General features: G+C 34.7%; 1 protein-coding gene across 1 annotated transcript in view; it reads left to right on the top strand.

Annotated features, from left to right (window-relative positions):
• SGCZ (sarcoglycan zeta) overlaps nt 1–20,220 on the top strand; it is a 485,172-nt gene that overhangs the window by 254,582 nt on the left and 210,370 nt on the right. The window contains exon 2 of the mRNA XM_087736759.1: nt 4,804–4,998. Coding sequence (XP_087592885.1) covers nt 4,804–4,998 — 195 coding nt within the window. The remainder of the gene's footprint in view (nt 1–4,803; nt 4,999–20,220) is intronic.

The following is a 20,220-nucleotide window of genomic DNA, read 5'->3' as shown; positions in this document are numbered from 1 at the left end:
ATTCCTCATCAATAAGATCTGTCAGTCACCTAGTTTAGAATATATTTTTTATAACGTATTTTGAAAGTTCAATAGGATGAAAAAGCAACTGAGTCATGAAAAGTTTGTGTGTATATTTGTATGTATTTCTATGATCTACATATATACAGATTTATTCATAAATATCTGTGTGTACGTATTTTTATGTACAAAGTATATGTGCACTTTATCAATCAGAATTCTTAGCAAAAATTTGTCAGATTTTTTTTAGGTGTTACCAGTTTTTTGAAATACACTCTGTCATATTGCATGGTTTAGCAAGGCTCATGCAAGTCACTTTTAAAAAATATGTTAATAACTTACTTGTCCTTCTAGTGTTCTGGAATTTCTTTGCCTTTTCATGATTTCTGAAAACACACTGCTCACAGCAGTTCCTCCTCAGTTAAAAACACTTATCTGAAGTGGATATGATCTAGCATCGTTTCAGTTACTGGTGATAAAAACATGATACTAAATGGAGATATTTATCAAACATTTATGTGGTTTTTGTCTTAATACTTTTAATATCTCCAGGTACTAACTACCAGACCAACTAGGGTTTGTTTTGGTTTTCAATAGTTTAAAAATCAGCTGATGATTTTTTATACCAGTATACAAATCAGTAATGAGACTGCTGCTGCTAACTGTAACTGGCCAGATTAAAAACCCTAAAAAATAACGCCAAAATCGCAACAATATTTTTATATTAATAACAAATGGCAAATTCTTTGGGCCTGTTTATTATGTATATATGTGCAGCTCTTAGAAAACTGAAGCCTTGATCCTTGTGGGTGGTTGGCAAGAACTGATGTTACATGAATTGGGTCTGGCCTGAGGTCTGAAGACAGCTGGTGGTGTGTGGTTTTATATTGAACAATTTCAGAATTAAAATGTTTATTTTGGTTTTTGGTTGGAAAAATATTCAACAGATTTAAGAAAAAAATTGCTTGTAGATAATTGTGGTGGGCTGACCTTGGCTAGCCACCAAACACCCATTCTATCAGTCCCCCTCCTCAACTGGACAGGGGGATAGAAAATATGACAAAAGGCTCATGAGTCAAGATAAGGACAGGGAGATCACTCGGCACTTACTGTCACGGGCAAAACAGACTCGACTTGGGGAAATAAATTTAACTTATTGCCAATTAATAAGAGAGTATCATATCACAGAATCATAGAATAACAGGTTGGAAGGGACCTTAAGGATCATCTGGTCCAACCTTTCTTGGCAAAAGCATGGTCTAGACGAGATGCCCCAGCACCCCGTCCAGCTGAATCTTAAAACGTGTCCTACATTGGGGAATCCACCACTTCCCTGGGAAGATTATTCCAATGGCTGATTGTTCTCATTGTGAAAAATTGTCCTGTTATGTCCAGTGAGAATCTCCCCAGGAGTAACTCGGATGCATTATCCCTCATCTTTTCCATGGGACTCCTTGTAAAAAGGGAGTCTCCATCTTTGTAGCCACCCTTTAAATACTGGAACATGGTGATAAGGTTTCCCCTAAGCCTTCTTTTCTCAAGGCTGAACAAACCCAGTTCTCTCAGCCTTTCCTCATATGGCAGGCTTCCCAGTCCTTCGATCGTCTTTGTGACCCTTCTCTGGACCCTCTCCAGCCTGTCCACATCTTTTTTGCATAGCGGGGACCAAAACTGAGCACAGTATTCCAGGTGTGGCCTGACAAGTGCTGAGTGGAGTGGGATAATGACTTCTTTATCTCTGCTGGTGATGCCCTTGTTGATGCAACCCAGCATCCTATTGGCCTTTGCCACAGCAGCACACTGTTCACTCCTATTGAGCTTGTTGTCCACCAGGACCCCCAGGTCCCTTTCCACAGAGCTGCTTCTCAGCCAGGTAGATCCCAGCCTGTGCTGCTCTCCTGGATTATGTTTTCCCAGGTGCAAGACCTTACACTGGTCCTTGTTGAACTTCATAAAGTTCTTGCTAGCCCACTCTTCCAGCCTATCCAGGTCTTTGTGCAGGGTGGCTCTCCCTTCCAAATTGTCCACTTCCTCCTCAGTTTGGTATCATCAGCAAACTTCATCAGAGTACACTTGATCCCATCATCCAGATCACTTATGAAGATATTCAACAATGTTGGGCCCAATATCAATCCCTGGGGGACCCAGGGATAGGATAATAACAGTAGGATAATGAGAAATAAAAACAAATCTAAAAACACCTTTCCCCCACTCCTCCCTTTTTCGTGGGCTCAACTTTGCTCCCAATGTTCTCTACCTCCTCGCCCCAAAGAGGGGGATGGGGAGTGGGGGTTGTGGTCAGTTCCTCACACGTTGTCTCTGCTGCTCTTCATGCACTTCCCCTGCTCCAACGTGGGGTCCCACCCATGGGCTGCAGTTCTTCACAAACTGCTCCAGCGTGGGTTCTCTCTGTGGGGTGAGGTCCTTTAGGAACAGATCACTCCAGTGTGGGTCCCCCAGGGGCACATGTCCTGCCAGAAAACCTACTCCTCCAGTGTGGGCTCCTCTCCATGGGGTCACAGGTCCTGCCAGGAGCCTGCTCCAGCACGGGCTTCCCACGGGGTCACAGACTCTGGCACATCCACCGGCTCTGGCGCGGGGTTCTCCGTGGGCTGCAGGGTGGATATCTGCTCCACCATGGATTTCCATGGGCTGCAGGCGGACAACTTGCATCTCCAAGCCTCACTCAATTGAACTGTATACACTGAGGGAACTGACTGATGCCTGGCTGTGGTGATGGAATAAAATGTCATTGTATTTAATGATTGTGTTGCAAAGGGCATATTTCATAGGCCCATGTTCATAGTTTTCATGGCAGTGCTACTTCTGGCATTCTCACAATCTGGAAGTTGACTTTTCAACTATTTTTAATGGTAATAGTTTCCTAAGTAATATATAAACTAAGGTCACAGGACAATGGAAATGGTGTAAAAAATAAGTACTTTAAATCTCAAAATGTAATCATGCATTGCATTTTTGTTACAATGGCTGGCTAAATAAATGTGTAGAAACTCATTGTAAGGAAGAAGATGATTAACCCTTTCGTGCATTCAGTTTCTGAATTCATAAGGAATTCAGACACAGCTAGGATGAATACTGCCAGGATATGATAAGGGGGTGATCTAAGGTCTTGAAGCCTGGTGATGCTTTGTTCTGGGAGGACTGAGAAATGTCATTGAGGGGAGTTCTTTTTGTAAAGGTTTACTATGTAAATAAACTGCTAAATGTTACATTTAATTGAAATTATGGGCAGAGAGAAGCAATTCTGATTGAAAAGAATAAAAATTACAAAATACCTGTTTACTAGCTTATTTAAAACCTGTTTTATAAATTCATTATTTCTGTTTTGATTTATTTCAGTGATATATGTATTGTTGTTGTAATATGGATGTGTATTCTATGACTTGTGGCTGTAATTATTCACAGTGAGTTAATTTGTGCCATTAATATCTCATTCACTAACAAGTGCATGGTAAAACCTCAAGAGTTTTGATTTGGATAAATATCTAGCAATACAGATGTTTACGTAAACATTTTTGAGCTTTACATTTTAAAAATCTTATGAAACCAACATTTGTTTGATCCTTCAAATGGATTTAATCTGGTTTTTTTTATTTCTGATTGAATCAACTGACCCTTTTTTGTGCATTTTTTACTTTCTTTTAGTGAAAAGAAAGTCAGTTTTTAAATGTAAAACTGATCATTCTATCTGGTTTATAAGTTTGTTGGGGTTTTGTTTGTTTGTTTTGGGTATTTCTTTGTTTTGTGTTTTGTTTTTTTTTCCTCTCTCTGAGCACAAAGCCCATTAAACAATCTTTTTAATGGGCATGTTTCAGGAGGACCTTTTACATGAACAGAACAAGATTGCTTTAATTTCGTTTTTAAGTCATGGAGAAAAGTTAATACCTTCCAGTCAAAAGGCAATGTGACAGATGAATATGAGTATAAATATCTGTAAAAGAAAGTTAAGGATGTAAAAAATGTTAAATGGTTTCTTATTAAATGCCATAAACATTTTTGCTCTAAAGAAGAATTAATGATAACTTCTTTAAGCAGTTTACAAACAGTTATTGCTTGCTTGTGTGCTAGAAGACCTTTAACTGATTCAGGAAAACAGCAGATGATGCTAGTATCCATATCTCCTAAAGGGCAAAATTAAAGCTTTGAAGGGTTTTCGTGTTTCTTTTTGTGTAAAATATCGTATACACAGTGGCATACTTTTGTTTAAAATATGAGTGTATATATAGTGGCATAAATCGTTAATTTAATTTACTAAGTAAAATAAAAGAGTGATAACTTCATTTATGACAGATGCATTTCTGGAAAGAATAGAAGTTTTGTCTATTTGTATGAGAGAGTGTAGTGGTTTTGGCTACAAGCTACTATGAAGAAAATTACCTTTATCTCAGCCAAAATCAGTACAAAAAAAGTTATATTTTTCTCCAAAACCAAACTTTCCTGAATGACCTCATAAAGGACAATAAAACAGTCTTCAGAAATAGAATGTAAGATACACACATCGATTACATTAATATTTTTTACAGTTTCTTGCTGATAAATTTGAAACGCAAATCCAGTTTGAAATATCAAATCAAAGGCTTACTTTAAATTAATGAAAACCACCAAATTCTTACTAAATGCCTAGTAAAAATGACATTGATGTGGTTTACACTGAATGAATGCATCCCTTCTGTGCCCATAGAAACTGATTTTCTATACATTCCCAGGTAATCTTCATGTAATAAAATCTATGAAAAACAAACAGACCTCTCATTTGCTTATACTTACATCTTTCTTTTCCAGATGACACGAGAGCAGTATATATTAGCAACACAACAGAACAGCCTTCCAAGGACTGAACATCCTCAATTTTACCCAGTAGGGATTTATGGATGGCGAAAGAGGTGCTTATACTTCTTTGTCCTTCTGCTGTTGGTTACCATGATTGTTAACTTAGCAATGACAATATGGATTTTGAAGGTTATGAATTTCACAGTGGTAAGTATCAGTAACTTTATGTACCCTGTTTCTTGAAGTAATAACTTGTAGTTTTAGTTCTCTTTCCTTTACCATGTTATATAGAAATCTTGTAATTTTGGATTAAAAGTTGTATATAGTTCTTTGAGTGTTACTTCAGATATTTATACTTTTTGTGTATATTTTGCAGTGAGTGGACCTGTGCCTTATCTATTCAGATACTTTTGGCTAATCATATATGCTGAAAATATATCTGGATCTTAGATTTTTTTGGTTGCCCAACCAAAAGTATCATGGTGACTGCCCCAAGCACCTCTTGGTTGCTTGTCACCCCTGAAAGCAATCAGTAGGAGTTTACTATGTCTGTTCTGTATGGTATCTCTCTCAGGAGGAAACTGGGTTAGTTAGGTCAGCTTAGGGTGGCTTTTTTTAGTTTACATTGTTATTAGGGTTGGTTTTTTTTTTAGTTTACCTAGAACTCAGTAGCCATTTTGATGTTGATAAGAGGGGGTAGGTGGGTATTAGAGCCACAGGCTTTTATGAGACAGCCTCCATGTGGAATCTTTAATAGCAGCAACATGTTACCAAGTCTGTATTTCAAATGTACACCTGAAAGAACATTTGTGTTCAGTGGAAACTGTGTTATCTGCTCAGCTGTTCCCAAAGCTTTGTTTGGATAAAGGTGGTAGAAGGGCTCACTAGTTGGCAGTGGAGCAGTGACTTTTTTTATATCAAAAGAAAAGAGAGAACACTCCAAAGTGTAAAATAGCAGTGCTTCTGCTAGGACCAGTGTAGTCCAAAAACCTCTGGATTTTGACCTTCATAAGCCATATTTTGATGTAGCTAGTAATACATTTCTAATTCCTAGGGTTACGGCACATTTCTCTTCTCCATTCGTTTATTGGAAATAAAAAACAAAACAGAACTAAACATATGTCTAAAATTCTTCTATATCTGCTAATGCTCTGTAATGCATAGGGTTATCTCAGATCATTGCCTGGTGAGACTTATTGTGGAAATACATTGCAACTTCTGACTTGCCACTAGTGGATGAATACGTTGGATTCATATTTTGACAACTGTATGACTTTAATATTCATGTACTGAAGAGTTTGTTAGAAGTTTGGTGGCGTTTTTTGCTTGGGTTTTTTTGGTATTTTGTTTGGTTGGTTTTGGTTTTTGTTTTTTGGGTTTTTTTAGCATAATGTCCTTGCAAAACAGGATATCCCCATATGCTTTTGCTATTTGTATTAGAAGCATATTTAGGCATACCTGTTGACTTCAGTATAATGGTCTGCTATTATTCCAGAGGAGAATTAAGCATGGAAATTGAAATAGATTAAGAAGATGTTTTAAAAAGCACAGAATTTTTCTGTGTGCAAAAGATTGCATTCCAATAAAATATTTGAAACTACTGCTTCCATGTCTAGGCAATATTTGACCTTCCACGCTACAAGCTACTATAGCACTATCCACTTTAAAACTTTTACAATTTGATCATACAATCTTTTTAAAACAAAACCAAAAAAGATATTTCAAAATATTTGTCTTTCCCACATGTCAAAGCTTTGTTAGAAAGTTAAAGGTTTATGATGAATTACTAAATCAGTATAGGAATCTAGTGCAGGAAACAACCAGATTGTTTCAGCAGTTCTGTTTACTAATTACTGGATTGAAGATCTTGATTCAGTAGCTTGAGAGATGTATCTGAAATAATTATGCGAACACTGGCTTAATAATTTCACAAAAACAGTGTTTGAAATGTTATGCACTTGATTTATAATCTTGTTATGTCGTTATTACAATTCAGAAATCACAAAACTTATGTGCATTTTTAATAATCCTGAATTTGTTATAAATACAGATAAATAGTATGCCACTGACTAGTGTGAGTTAATCCTTAACCTTCATGTTACAGAATTAAAATTAATTTTGTATATTCACACTTACCATAGTCATATATAATAGTAAGCAATTTGGAAAACAGTATCACTCCTCTTTCATATGAACTCCCTCCAAAAATATTGCATATGCTTGGGAACACAGTTCATTTTGGAATATCATCTACCCCTTAACTACCTCAGAAATGAAAATTCCTACTTAAGAGTTTGTTATGAACAATCTGCAAAAATTACTGCTTCAAAAGGATTTTGTACTTAAAAAGAATAACAGAAGCATTTTTTTTAATGATGATACCACCTCCAGATCATTCTTACTCAAATTTATATGTAGTATATGCCTGTTGACATAAAATTATTAACCATTATTCTTTTAATGGCAAAATATTTCATGCTTTTGTTTAATGAAATGTACTGCTTCAGGGCTGATTTGGTTTTGTCTTTCAACTTTTATATAAATTTGTGGAATGATCTGTGGTTCTGTCAGTATTTGCTTCTGCTTTTATAAGCACCGTTATTTTGGATCATGTTCAAATCCATTTTGTTAATTACACACTGAAGAATACCAGTTTTCTTCTGCAGATTTGTGGAATGGTAGTCTTCTACTTGGACTAGTTAGTATTCACATTACAGTCTCTGTATGGGTTCAAAAATTGACTGCTGGAAGATTGTCATATAAAAAGTTCAGTAAAATCTTCACGACTATGTCCACACATGCATATTTGAGCACCAGTGGGAAATTTGTATCAAGTCTGAAGGGGTCACATTCTTAGTGACAGATGTCTGAGAGTAAAATAATTTAGTTTATGAACCTAAACTTCATTTATTTAAAGAATGCAATAGCTTTGAAATATACGTATATTTCTTCCATGTGCATGTATATGTGTATAGCTAGATATAAACTAAGAAGTTGTATTTGTATATCTGGGCAGTAATAGGAAATCAAAAGTGCAGCTAGAAACCTTTTGAAAGGGAAAATACTTTTGCTAAACGGGTTTAAAGGGTATTAGCACAAAAGAGAAATCTAGCCATGATAAAATAATTGTCGAAATTTAACTGCTTTGACATTTTGACATTATTTTAAATTATTTACTGTTTTAATATAAGCCAATGTTGAGCTTTTTATGAAAACAATAGTAAATGCACCATTTCAAGGGGTGGTGAAGAGCCAGGGCACATTGCTGGCTGACAATTGCGACAATGTTAATTTGTATTAGCTGTTGACTTTCTATTTTTAACTGTACAGCTGCAGCTGCTGGCCAATTGGCACAATAAAAGCCTTTCTGAGTTCAATTTATAGATTCTGCAGTTGGAAAAGTTTTCTGAATATACTGACCTTGCAAGTAAAAGTCGCATTCTGTATCTGAGCTAGTTATCCCATGCTCTTTTTATACACAGAGAGGAGAAATAGGGTCTCCTGTGAGGCCATTCATCTCATACTGAAGTGAATTGTCCTTAAGGATGGATGTTGAATAGCTCATCAAAGAACTAATTAAAAAAGAAATATGGTTTATTTGCAATTGTGTAAAAACATAGTACGGGCAAGTTGTGCAAGTCTCCTTTTATCAGATTAAACAGTATAGCTGGGAAAGGTAGAGAAATTTTCAGGTATACAATGTCTTTTTCCAGTGTACAATGTAAGAGAGAAACTTGAAAGGTAAATACAAGTTACAAATAATTGCCCTTATATAATATGTATCAGATGAGAAAAACCGAAGGTAATTAGTATCTGTGTAGCAGAAGGAATATTAGATGGAGGAAGCAGAGATGAGGTAGATTTTTTGAAAGATATTCCCCCACTGGTAACTTAGTGTTACTGTCCTTTAATGTCTAGTCCAGATCTGTTACTGTTCAATCATTTGTTTAGGAAGATACATGTGAAAGCATGTAAGAACTTCAGGACAAAGAAGTCCCTAAACATTTCCACTGATAGATGCATGTAGCTGTAACACACCATACTATCCTGGGTTTACTTGGAAAGTAGTTGTTCAGGAGTAGGCTGTATTAGAGGAAGATCTGACCTTGAACAAAATGCTCTGCCAGTAACTTAGCCCTGAAATAATCCCCAGGCTAAACTCATCATTGGAATAAAATTCTTTGTTGTCTTATGTGCATCAAGTGGATCTACTCTGTCTTCAGCGGTAAGGATAAAATAATTTGGCAGCCTCTATGATATATTGTCCCCTAATGGAACCATCAAAGTCTCTGAATCACATGCTTGGACTTCAGACTTCATCTATTGTATTAAATGCTTTCCTGAAAAGTAAACAACTGCTGTCTTCAAGAATGAACTCGACTTTCCTCATGTCTCTTCAGCCTGATCTTCAAAGGAGGCATGCAAAACATCTTGGAAGAATCAAGCTGGGGACTAAAATCTGTAGCTTTTGTCAATATCAAAATAATAGACTTAGGAGACTTGAGTTTTATGGAACATTTATAATTTCCTTTCCTTGTACTAACCTTGCCATGGTTTGCAGGCTTCCCCATGGAAATGCCTGTCTTTCACTTTCCCTCAGGATGTGATAGCCTCTCACTTAGTCTAGGTTATATGTGTCTAATGAAGCTCAAAGTGTTAGTTACTTTTTTGTGTCTGTACAATTAATATACTAGGTGTTTCAAGAAGGATGGGACACTCAAGTCGTAACTTGGTGACATAACCACAGGGTCAAGTATGGATATGTTGTGTATTTATAATATCTTGGTTATTTCAATTATGAAATATGTATAAGTTTTAAAGGATAGCAAGGAAAGAAATATTTCTTACTGTACCTGCATTCTTGTCATGTATTTGTATGGTCCATAGCATAGGTAATTAGCTTACTTTTTCTTTAAAGATTTAATCACTTGAACATTATTCGCTGATATAATTTTTATCTTGTATCATCTTTAAGTTATTCTAACCTCAACAGAACTATAATTTTTATAATTTATTCTTCATATAGCTGTTAACGAATAAAGTATATTAACAGTCTGTCAATCTGATTACTTACTCCGTAAAAGAGATTTGCCTTACATTTTTGTCACTAAATACCAGTGTAGAAATATGTGACTGAAAGTTTTCTGCAGGTATTTCAAATTACAGTTTAAAAAAAGAAATTCAAAGTATTCCTTTTACTGCTGTGAAGTGACATTGTGAAGTGACATGGGGCAATCAGCATAGAAACCTAAGTCCCCCTCTTGGTGGGGGAGGCATTCAATATCAGTGCATTTATACATTTTCTAATATGTACACAATTCGCATTGATATTGGCATTTACTTGATATTACATTATTCCATTGCTTATTACATTACATTGAAGTTTGGAGTTTACTAAAGCTGAAAAAAATGTAATGTTAGGAAAAATGTAAATGTGAACCCCTTTAGTTCTTAGGATCTCTTGGGTTGGCCTGTGACTCAGTCACATATCCTAGAAAGTATCAGCACCAAATTGTTTTACTGGTTTTGGTTGTACATCTGGTTTTGTGTGCCTCCACATTCTGCTCTCCCCTTACGAATCAATGTATGAAAAGACTTCTTTTGTTATTCCTCTGAGAATGCAGTCACCCAATTCAGATCTTTTCTCTTGCTGTAGTTAGTTCCAGTGTTGCTGTTTTGACTGCTGTCATGGCACAACATTTTCGGTATTGATACATGTTAAACTCCTCTTTCCAGTAGTACCATAGTAATTACTTTTAAGATCAGGAATGAGACAACTTATTATCTGGGTTTGGACAGTTATTTCTCAAGGGAACTTGAACTTCAATTTAGCTTCAAACATAAGCAGAGCATAAACAGCAGTTTGAATTTCCTCGCTAGAATTCACGTGCTTCATGTTCACAATTGAACATGCTCTGATTGCTGGCTGCCTAGCTCCAGCTTCACGTTGTTTGGACAGCAGGTAGTTTGCAAGATGGTTGAATGTCTGCTGGAAGATACACGTGCCAACTAAGCATGATTTATTTTTCTGTGACAGTGTGTATAATGACAGAGATATATGCAACCATTAACTCCTTTGTTTGCATTTTTCTAGATTGTCCTTGTATTCCTTTAGGAGTTTGACTTTTAGAGCTAGAATCTTTTGGATCTACAAAAATCTAAATCTGAATGATAATATTTTATTATCATTACTTACAGAGACCAGTAAACACAAGTATATATTCCTGGGTTTTCGTTGCTGTGCAAGAATGAGGAAATCTTTCAAATTTTTAATTTTCTGTGTTGTTGGGACACACACACACTTCTCATCCTAATATCCAATATGGAAAAAATAATTTCTTTAAAAGTACAATTTGTCCATTAAAGCTACAATCTGATACTTAAGGTTTTAGTGGTACAGAACTAAAGCAGCAGTTCAATGATTTTATCTAGACAAACTGTCTTGGTATACTGTAGAATAAGAAAATAATTTATTTCTAAAACTACACTGTAATACTCATTATCCATTTTTCAACAAGCATGACAGTGATATGAGCTGTCAGGTTTCTAAGATTCTTTGACCACCCAGATCTCTTTATTTGATATTCAAAACAGTATTTGTTCTGTTATCAGTTCAGTCGGTTTTGCTGATCTGTGCAATGAAAATAGTATTTGCCCATGGCAGCTAACACAATTTCAAGTAGAACTAAAAAAAAGCTCTTTTCCATTTCTTAGCTAATTTTTGTTGAGACCTCCAATTTCTAGCAGATTGGCATTTGAAATTTATGAAGTTGTGTAATAGCTGTACTTTACTCAAAAATAATTGTTTGGCAGACAGACAACTTCTCTCATTTTACAAAGGCAGCAATTTCTTATTGGGTTTTGAATAAATATTATTATAATTTAATAGTGGCAGTTAATGGATGTTTAATAAGTATGTTTTGTCACATCTGCAGATTTCATTTATTTCAATGGCAATCATTTATTGTCAATAATTATTTTAAACTGTAAATGATCTCATTTTCAAAACTTGTTATCTCTTAACTAGAGAGAAAACTATTTTTCTACATCCTTCAATATTTTAGTTTTCAAGAACCTGATGTCCCATTTTGGGATGAATGCAAGAAAGCTTTTGTTTCCTTTTTGTTTGTTTTTTTTAGTGAGAAAGATCCAGTCCAGAGCAGGCAATTTCATTAATTATTAATGATTAAGAGACTTAGTCAAGATATCGGAGACCAAGGTTCAAATTCATGCAGTCTCCAATATAGATCATGTCCCAGGTAAGTGTCTTACTCACAGGCTATGAGTCCTCCTGATTTCTGATGTTCCTTTTTAATAGATACATGACCTCTATCTTACTATCTTTTAGTCTCAAACATTAGATATCATGCTTACAACAAATTTTATTGAAAATTCCTATGAAATAGCTGTGTATTCCTCAAGAATATTTTCTGCTCAGATTTATAATTCTTTGAAAAAAATGCTTAGAAAATTGTCAGCCAGCTAAAATGAGTATTAGAAAACCATGCAGCTGTGTGCACATTTACATACATACACAGAGTCTTATTTGTATAATAGGCTATCTTCTCATCTCCTTTTTATGTTGCACTGGAAAACAGAAACTTAAGTTTCTTGAGTCAACCTGTCAGCTCCATGCATGATTCAAACACTTGCTCATAGCATGTCAGCAAAAGAATCTTGCTAGGTTAATTTTACTTGTACTTTTTTATCCCATTTGTTAACATTCATGTAAAAGCACAACTTTGCGGAGCTGGAGGGTGTTTTGTAAAACTTGTGTCCTCTTTCATTTGGAGTGCAGTGTGTAGGAGCAAACTGATTTATTCTTACTCTCTTTTGAGCACCTCACATAGTTGCTGTCCTGAGGACAATGAAGAACTCATTTTAAGTATTTCTGATACCATTCTTCTAAATCACTTTTTACCTCGTTTTGTATACGTACCTCCTTTCCTAGCACTTATGGGGTGGGGGAGGGGGAATCAATCTGTTAGTGCAAATATGGTGTAGGTTTACTTGACTGCATAGTAATTAATGTCCACAACCCTAATTAATTGCTGTAAATCTGTTATCTCCTCTTTTTTTTTTTTTTTTCTGATGGAAGGGAAAAAGTTAAAATCTGTTGTGTCACAGTGGAAAGGCAACTAATCTGAAATCAAGTTTGCAGCCTCCTGTACATATATGCACAGCAACAGTTTGCATGAACAGTCAAGCCACCATTACGCATATTTGGTTAGCTATTTTATAGTACTAGGCATCTCATGCAAAGGCATCTTCCTGTAAAAAGTGGGAAAGTATTGTTTAAAACAGTGCTTTTTAAAAGCACTTCTTAGCAAATATGAATTGCCTTGATTTGGTGTGCATGTTACATTATTGATTCTGGGTTCCTGAATGCAGATTTTAAATACTTTATTTTATTCGCGAGATCTATATCTGTAAATTTTGGTGTTTATTTTTACATATTATCGTTGATGAAGAAAAAATGGAATAAAATTCATTTCTCATTTTTATATTTGTTTGGTCATGCAGATTTAATGGCAGAATACTAGTAAAGTTCCCAACAGAAAAAGGGAATAAATATGTTTCACCCTACTTAACCTTGTAAAAATGTGATTTAATTCACTGTAGGAAAAAAGAATCTATTTATATAACAGTTTAAGCAATTTCAACCTGACCTTGCAGTGGCTTTGGAGAATTGTACTGTAGTATCCAGAACTTGAATGCTTAGGGAAAGCTGCCTATAAACAGTGTTTACTTTATAGAGATGCATTGAGAACATAAAGAGGTGTTTGCCTTTACAAGGTCACTGCTTGCTCATTTGTCTCATTGCTTCAGATTTGTTTCATGAAGTGTCAGGACTGATTTAGAATCAGCTTAAGGAACAGAGATTCATAACTTGTACCTTTATCCCATGTCAGCAGTCCAGCGTGCCACAGGTAGCTTGCCCCATGTTTCAAAAAAAGGATGGATGGCTACATCTTCTTCCACCATTCACTGCAGTGATTCTGATGTGCATTAAGCTATGACTCGTGCAACCTCTTGTAAGAGTTTTAACATTCAAAAAGAATGCTGAGTGTGGCTATAGAAAGTATAGAAGAGGGCAACAACAACTTCAATTCATGTGATAGGTTAGATGACAATGAATACATATATTTATTTTCAGTTTGTGGATATTTACCTTCTCTTAAATAATAATAATGTGGTTTAGCTGAGTGAACAATGTTTACTAGACAGCTTATTCTTCATGATTCACTGTGTAAATAGGCTGGAACAAGTATCTCTGAAAATTTTTTCAAATATTTGCTTTCATGAAAATTGAATTAACTTAATTTCCATTATTGGCTTTTAGCTGTTTTCCCTTTCCATGTGTATTCTAGCATGACATTAGTGTTTGTGGAAAGTCAGGTTTTCAAGAGAATATTATACAAAGATAATTTTGAATTCTTAAAGGTTTACCCAATAACTGACATTGACCCAATTCTGACACTTAGATTTGTCCAATTGCATAGCTTGAATAGCAGATGTTTGAAGAGAGCTGTTGACATGCAATCATTTTTAATGGGGGAAAAAAAAGAGAATAAACTTAATTTTGTCTATTAGGGTTCAAGAAAATAACAGAAAGTCATTACATGAAAAGAAAAGAAGGCTAATGCATCAGCATTTTTATCTCAAATAGGGCAACTAAAACAGACCAAGTTAATTTTATAGTTCAGGCCAAGCAGTAATGTTTTATAATGCTATTTAGCAGTAATCAGAAAGATATCAAACCATTTCAACAAACTTTAGTTACTTAAAGGCACCAACAATCTGTTTGAATAATGAAATGTGTCATGATTTCTTCTTTCTCTTCTATTATTGGGATGATTTATGTGAGTACAGAGTACAATAAAAAACTACAGTCTCTGCTTGGAATCCTGCTTTTATTTGTACAAATCTTCCATGTTGAAATCAATACAAGTCTGTGTACAGGAGCAGAATGTACTCATGTCAATCTAACCTAAATTAGATCTAGTACATCTAGAAATTATAATAAAAAAGAAATAGGAAGATAAGATATAATATGTAGTGGTATGTTGTTTATGTGGCAAAGTATTTTCTCTTCTTTCTTGTAAGTCAGGATATTAGATGTGTGGTTGGAATCCCAGGCAGGATTAAATGACGAAATCAAATGTTTTAAGCAGGAATAATACAGCAGCAAGAACATTTTTTTAATCAAAAATATGAATAAGATATTTGTGTGGCCTGCAGGGGATGAGAGGAAAAAATTTTAAGACCTTTACCCAAAAGACGCAACAGTGATGGGATATCTTGTTTATGTCTGACAGTCATATTTTACTATACTGCTAGATACAATCAAGGAATAAAAATAAAGAAATCCAATAAAAGCAGAATATAAATGATATTGCCAGAGGCAACATAGAAATAGTGGAACTACCACAAAATAGAAGTCAATGTTATTACACAATCCTAAAGCTCTTGATTGTAATATAAATTTGGCTGCCTTTTCTGGAAAAGCCTGGTCCAACGGAGCTTGTCTAATGATTCGCTATTGCAGGCAACATAGTGCATACCCGTTCTGTCACATCAGTGTCCATCATGTCAATAACATATTCAGTCGACCATCAACCCTCAGACACTCAGTGCAATTTTTTTTACTGTGTCATTTAGTTAAGTCAAACAAATTGTGCAGGGCCTCCTGTAAGATCTGGAGAGTTTCGAATCTATTTGTTGCATCTTACAAAAAAAGAAAAAAAATTAGATACAGATTTTAACAGCTCTAAAAATGAATTGTGCATTCTTATGGTGCACAGAATTGTTTTTAATTGTAGATCTTCCTTTCCTCTGACCCCACTGAAATCTGTGTACACAGTTGAGCAATACCAAGAAATGGTTTCCCAAGCAAAAATTTCTAGTTACTGTGTTTACTTTTCATATTATCTTCAAAGCTCAGGTTTATAAAAGCAAGGATGTGCAAAAGGGTTACAGATTTCTGTCTACTTCAACAAAACCTAATTGAAAAAAGTATAATAAAAATACAGTATGAATTAATATATATGAATTTTGATTGACTAATTCAACTTTTAATCAGTCATTTTATTTTTATATACTGTGAAAGCACAAGTCAAAAAAGGAAAAGAAGTTCTTTTCATAGAATGAAAATCAAAATTCATCAAAAATGAAAATCAAATTACTATCCTGCTCTGCTCAGTAGAGAAGATATTTTAATATTGAAGGTAGATGTATAGATAGAGAGAAATTAAAATAATATATTTGGTTGTCTTCAAATCATGTTTTATGACATTTTTTATAGAGATGGAGCCCTTTCTCATTTCCTTCATTGTCTTCAGGAATATACAACTCATTCACGCCATCTTTCTGGGTCTGGGCGTGCTACATAGAAATAGTAGAGGAGACAAAAATCTATGTTAGCTCAACTGGATGACTATGCAATCCAAAAGACACTTTTGTTTGAAATAATTCTTGTCACGTTACATGTTAAGGCACATACTCTAACATTTTAATTTATTAACCAAATGATGGTAATAACTATTAAAGACCTTGTTCATTTTTACAGTAGTTAATTTAAAGGAAAAATGTATGATGCAAAAAGTTAATAATAAAAAGAAATTTGCCTGTGGATTTGTTCTCAGGGCTGATTGATATAAGCTTATGTGTATATACATGTCCAAAACTTATTTTTTCTCAAGAGGAATGTAAACTGTTTACATTTTAATTTCCTGATGGTTTCATGTTGGTTTTGGTTCTTCCACAATTAAAATGCTAATTATAAAGGGAGAGGGTTGATTTTTATGCTTAGTTCTACATTATCTTGCTCTCAGTTTAAATTTCATAAATGATTTGCAAAGTGAATTAAATCACTTTATGACTTAACAACTAATTTTAGAATTATTTTATTGATTATTATCATTATCTTGAGTGTCATTTTTAATATCGACAAATTAGAATGCTTAAAGAGAAACAAATTTGTTCATAAAAGTAAGAGGCATAAAATTTTAAAATTAAAAGATGGAATAGAATCTAGCGTAAGTCAGCAACCACATCTTTATGACACTTCTGAAGTTTTAATGGAAAGAACCTGAAAGACAGATACCCCTTGCTTTGCTATTTTCCATTTCAATCACTGGGCTCAGAGATCATATTACTGTTATATGTTTTGGAAAGGTTACTTATGTAAAAATACATTTTAGTGGGTATTGTCATTGTTTCAGTTATGAAGACTATATTGCTACTCCATAATATTTAAAATTAACTGTTTCCATTTCTGCCATTTTGTAAAACAGTTCTGTTAAAGTGATCAATGGGGCCTGGAGCTGGAAAGAAATAAAGCCTAAAAGAAAATACTGGGGCAGAGATCAAGCCTGCATCCTGAGCCTTTCTTACTGCATTTGGATATAAAGATAATAATACTGTGGTAACAGAGAGAGAATAAAAACCCACAATATCTTTTCCTTTTTAATTTGCTATACTGGAAAATTCTAAGAAAAGGAAATAGAATGATTCTGTAGAGCCTCTTAAAAATGATGCAGTTGGGTCTTTTTGAAGGTGTAGATCTATTTTCCTTCTTGAGAAATAAGTTATGATAGCCTCATGCTTGGTTTGTTTTTTTTAATTGGGCCCATCAGGGAAGACCCTTGTAGGAAAGATCTGAATGGGAGAACTATCCATGTCCAAGTAATCAAGTAATCTCTGGTCAGGTTTTTTGTTTGGTTTAGTTCTTTTTGGTGTTTTTTTTTTTTTTGCATTAATGATGTAAGATTTGGTATCTAAGTCGACAGATGAAGTAAGTAAACTAGTATAAATTAGGTGAATAAAGTTTAGCTCTTTCTGTAATTGCCTCAACTTAAACCATTGCCACAGCTCTTTAAAGTGAAGAGTCTCCCTCTCTCTGACTACCTGTAGTGTACTCTGTTGAAAGTGATTAGAGGTATTTCTAGAAACTTTTTCACACTTCTGTGCGATATTTTTGTATGCTATAACACTTTGTATTTTTCTTATACACACAATCTAAAAAAAGTCATGTTTCAGGTTAGCAGTTAATAGCTTGATTTCCAATAGTAAGTCAATCTTGATGATATGTATGTTGTTTTAAAAACACTACCCTGCACAGCTTTTTGCCTGTTGCTCTTGTAAAAACACCCTTCTGGAGTCATCACATGTGAAATATTTCCTTTTTGAGCATTAGGATCCTCACAGTAATTTTTGTGTGTAATATGCACAGTATGCTGGGTGGGCTCTGGAAGATAACAGATGTAGGATAAACAAATACTATGTTATAAAGGGTGATGAGGAGCAGTATGTGATGACTCACGCAGGCTCTGAAGCCTCAAAGCATGATGCTGAAAGTACTGATTCTCGTGGAGGTAGAGTTAGTAAAGTGTGCCTAGGCAGGATAGTAAAGGTCAGTAACTGTACATTAAAGGTGTACATGAGTGACACAAATCTTCCAGCTTCTTTTTCATTTAGTGACAATGCAACAGTTACAGGTACTAATTCCAGGGGGAGTCCAGGGAAATAAGGCAGTTGAGAGATGGTGTCCATAAAGTGGAGAAGCAGGTTGAACATCAGCTACAGAGCACAGACAGCCATTTAGCCCACACAAGGAATGTGCTATGGTGGTTAGTCACTTGGCTAGAGAGAAGTTGTGAAAAACTGGGGAAAAGAAAAATGTTACTCTGGCAGCATCATCTGTAGTTAATCTCTGGAGCACTTCACTACATGATGTGGATGCTAAAAGTTTATAGATGTTTAAAATTGATTGGGCAAATACATAGAAGAAAAGCGTACCAAAGGCTATCAAAATTGCTGAAGGGCAAGAGATTTACAAGAAAATGCCTTTATCCGAATATCCTGTTCTTATGATTGGGTGTCTTCTGTTTGCTGCTGTTGGAAATGAGGTATTGGACTAGTTTGACTTTTTGTCTCACCCAGAATGGCCATTCTTATGTTTTTATGAAAGCAGTGCTGAGGACGTGGTTCTCATTTTATACATTATATTGCTAAACCAGCGCTTTGCATTGTGTGTTGCGGTACATTGCAGTGTGCAGTAAAATTAAGAACCTAAGGATCAAATTTTGGAAAGAGAACTAAGTGTTTTAGTCCTGATCCCTGGTTCCACATGAAATTAGAAATTTTTTAGGATCTTTACTCTCTCCCATAAACAGGAAAGAAAATTAAGTGGTATGCTGAGTAGCAGTGTTGTAGCACAGCAGAACAAAACTAAACTGACATAACTTGTCAAACAAAATACTGAATTTGGAACCTTAACTTAATGCTCTCTCCCATAAAAGTGTGACTCAGTTTACTAAATTATTTCCAAGCAGTGTCTGCCTTCATATAATTTTGCAAACAGATGAAGATAAATTCTGAAGAGATGGTAAAAAGAACAATGCAAGTTATTGGAATAACAGTATATGAATCTGTTTAGGATATTTTCTTAGAATTCTGAAGAGTTTGTTTTCCTTCACATTTACAAATGTAATTATGTTTGTATTGGTTGTATAACTTTGAAAAAAACTTCAAAATCTCTAATGTACTGTCTTGACTAGAAAACATTAGTCTGTTGATTCACAATTTCTGCCTTTGTCTTCATATCATACCTTGGGCAACGCATTGTAACACTTGTGTAAATTTGTCAAGCAAAATTTTATAGATGTTCTTTTATGAATAATTTGTTTTCAGTTTACTAAAATGGATTAAGTCCACTTCAAATTACTAAAAAAAAAAAATCCCTATACCTAGATTAATAGGTAAGATCTACAAGGAAGAGACCACTATATGGGCAGCTCCGATCACTTTGATTTACCTTTTTAATTCCTTAATTGCTGTTTATTACAAGAAGTTAGAGGAGCAAAAGCATGGTTCAGCTATCTCTGTCTTTTTAGAATTCATTATGGGTCTGTTACATTCTGGTGTATAACTTCTCTGTGTGTGCATGCGTAGACAGTCTTTCTTATGCTGGCTGCATGTTAATATCGATCTGTTGTTTGCTCTCTGATCTTGATCAAGTCAACGTACAAGCCAGGATTTACAGAAGCTTGTCCATATATTCGGACTTGAATATACTTTAAGACTTAGCTATAGATACATAATATCATGAGAATTTTAATTGACTTTGCCTATGTGGTTGTAGTTGATTAATCTCTTTGAAATAGAGCATCATCACAGAATACGAGATTTTCCTTAGTTCAGTTTGAAACTACCAATACTTGAAAGAAAATTCTCCATTAATTTTTTTATAGAATGGTACTTTTTATTCAGCTATCAACCAAAGGAAATGAAAAATGCAATCACATCTGATTCACGTACAGCAGGTTAAAGGTATTGTGTTAGTATTACTGAGATATGAGGTGGTCATTTTCCAAAACTACCTAGAAACTAAAAAATAGTCAGTATAAGAGGCAAAACAAACTTTCC

The sequence above is a fragment of the Nipponia nippon genome, unplaced genomic scaffold, assembly GCF_047370975.1.
Source record: "Nipponia nippon isolate SJK-2023a ecotype South Korea unplaced genomic scaffold, ASM4737097v1 scaffold_6, whole genome shotgun sequence".
NCBI classification, from domain to species: domain Eukaryota; kingdom Metazoa; phylum Chordata; class Aves; order Pelecaniformes; family Threskiornithidae; genus Nipponia; species Nipponia nippon.
Note: the sequence above shows the minus strand (reverse complement) of the source record. Positions and strands in the feature narration are given on the sequence as shown.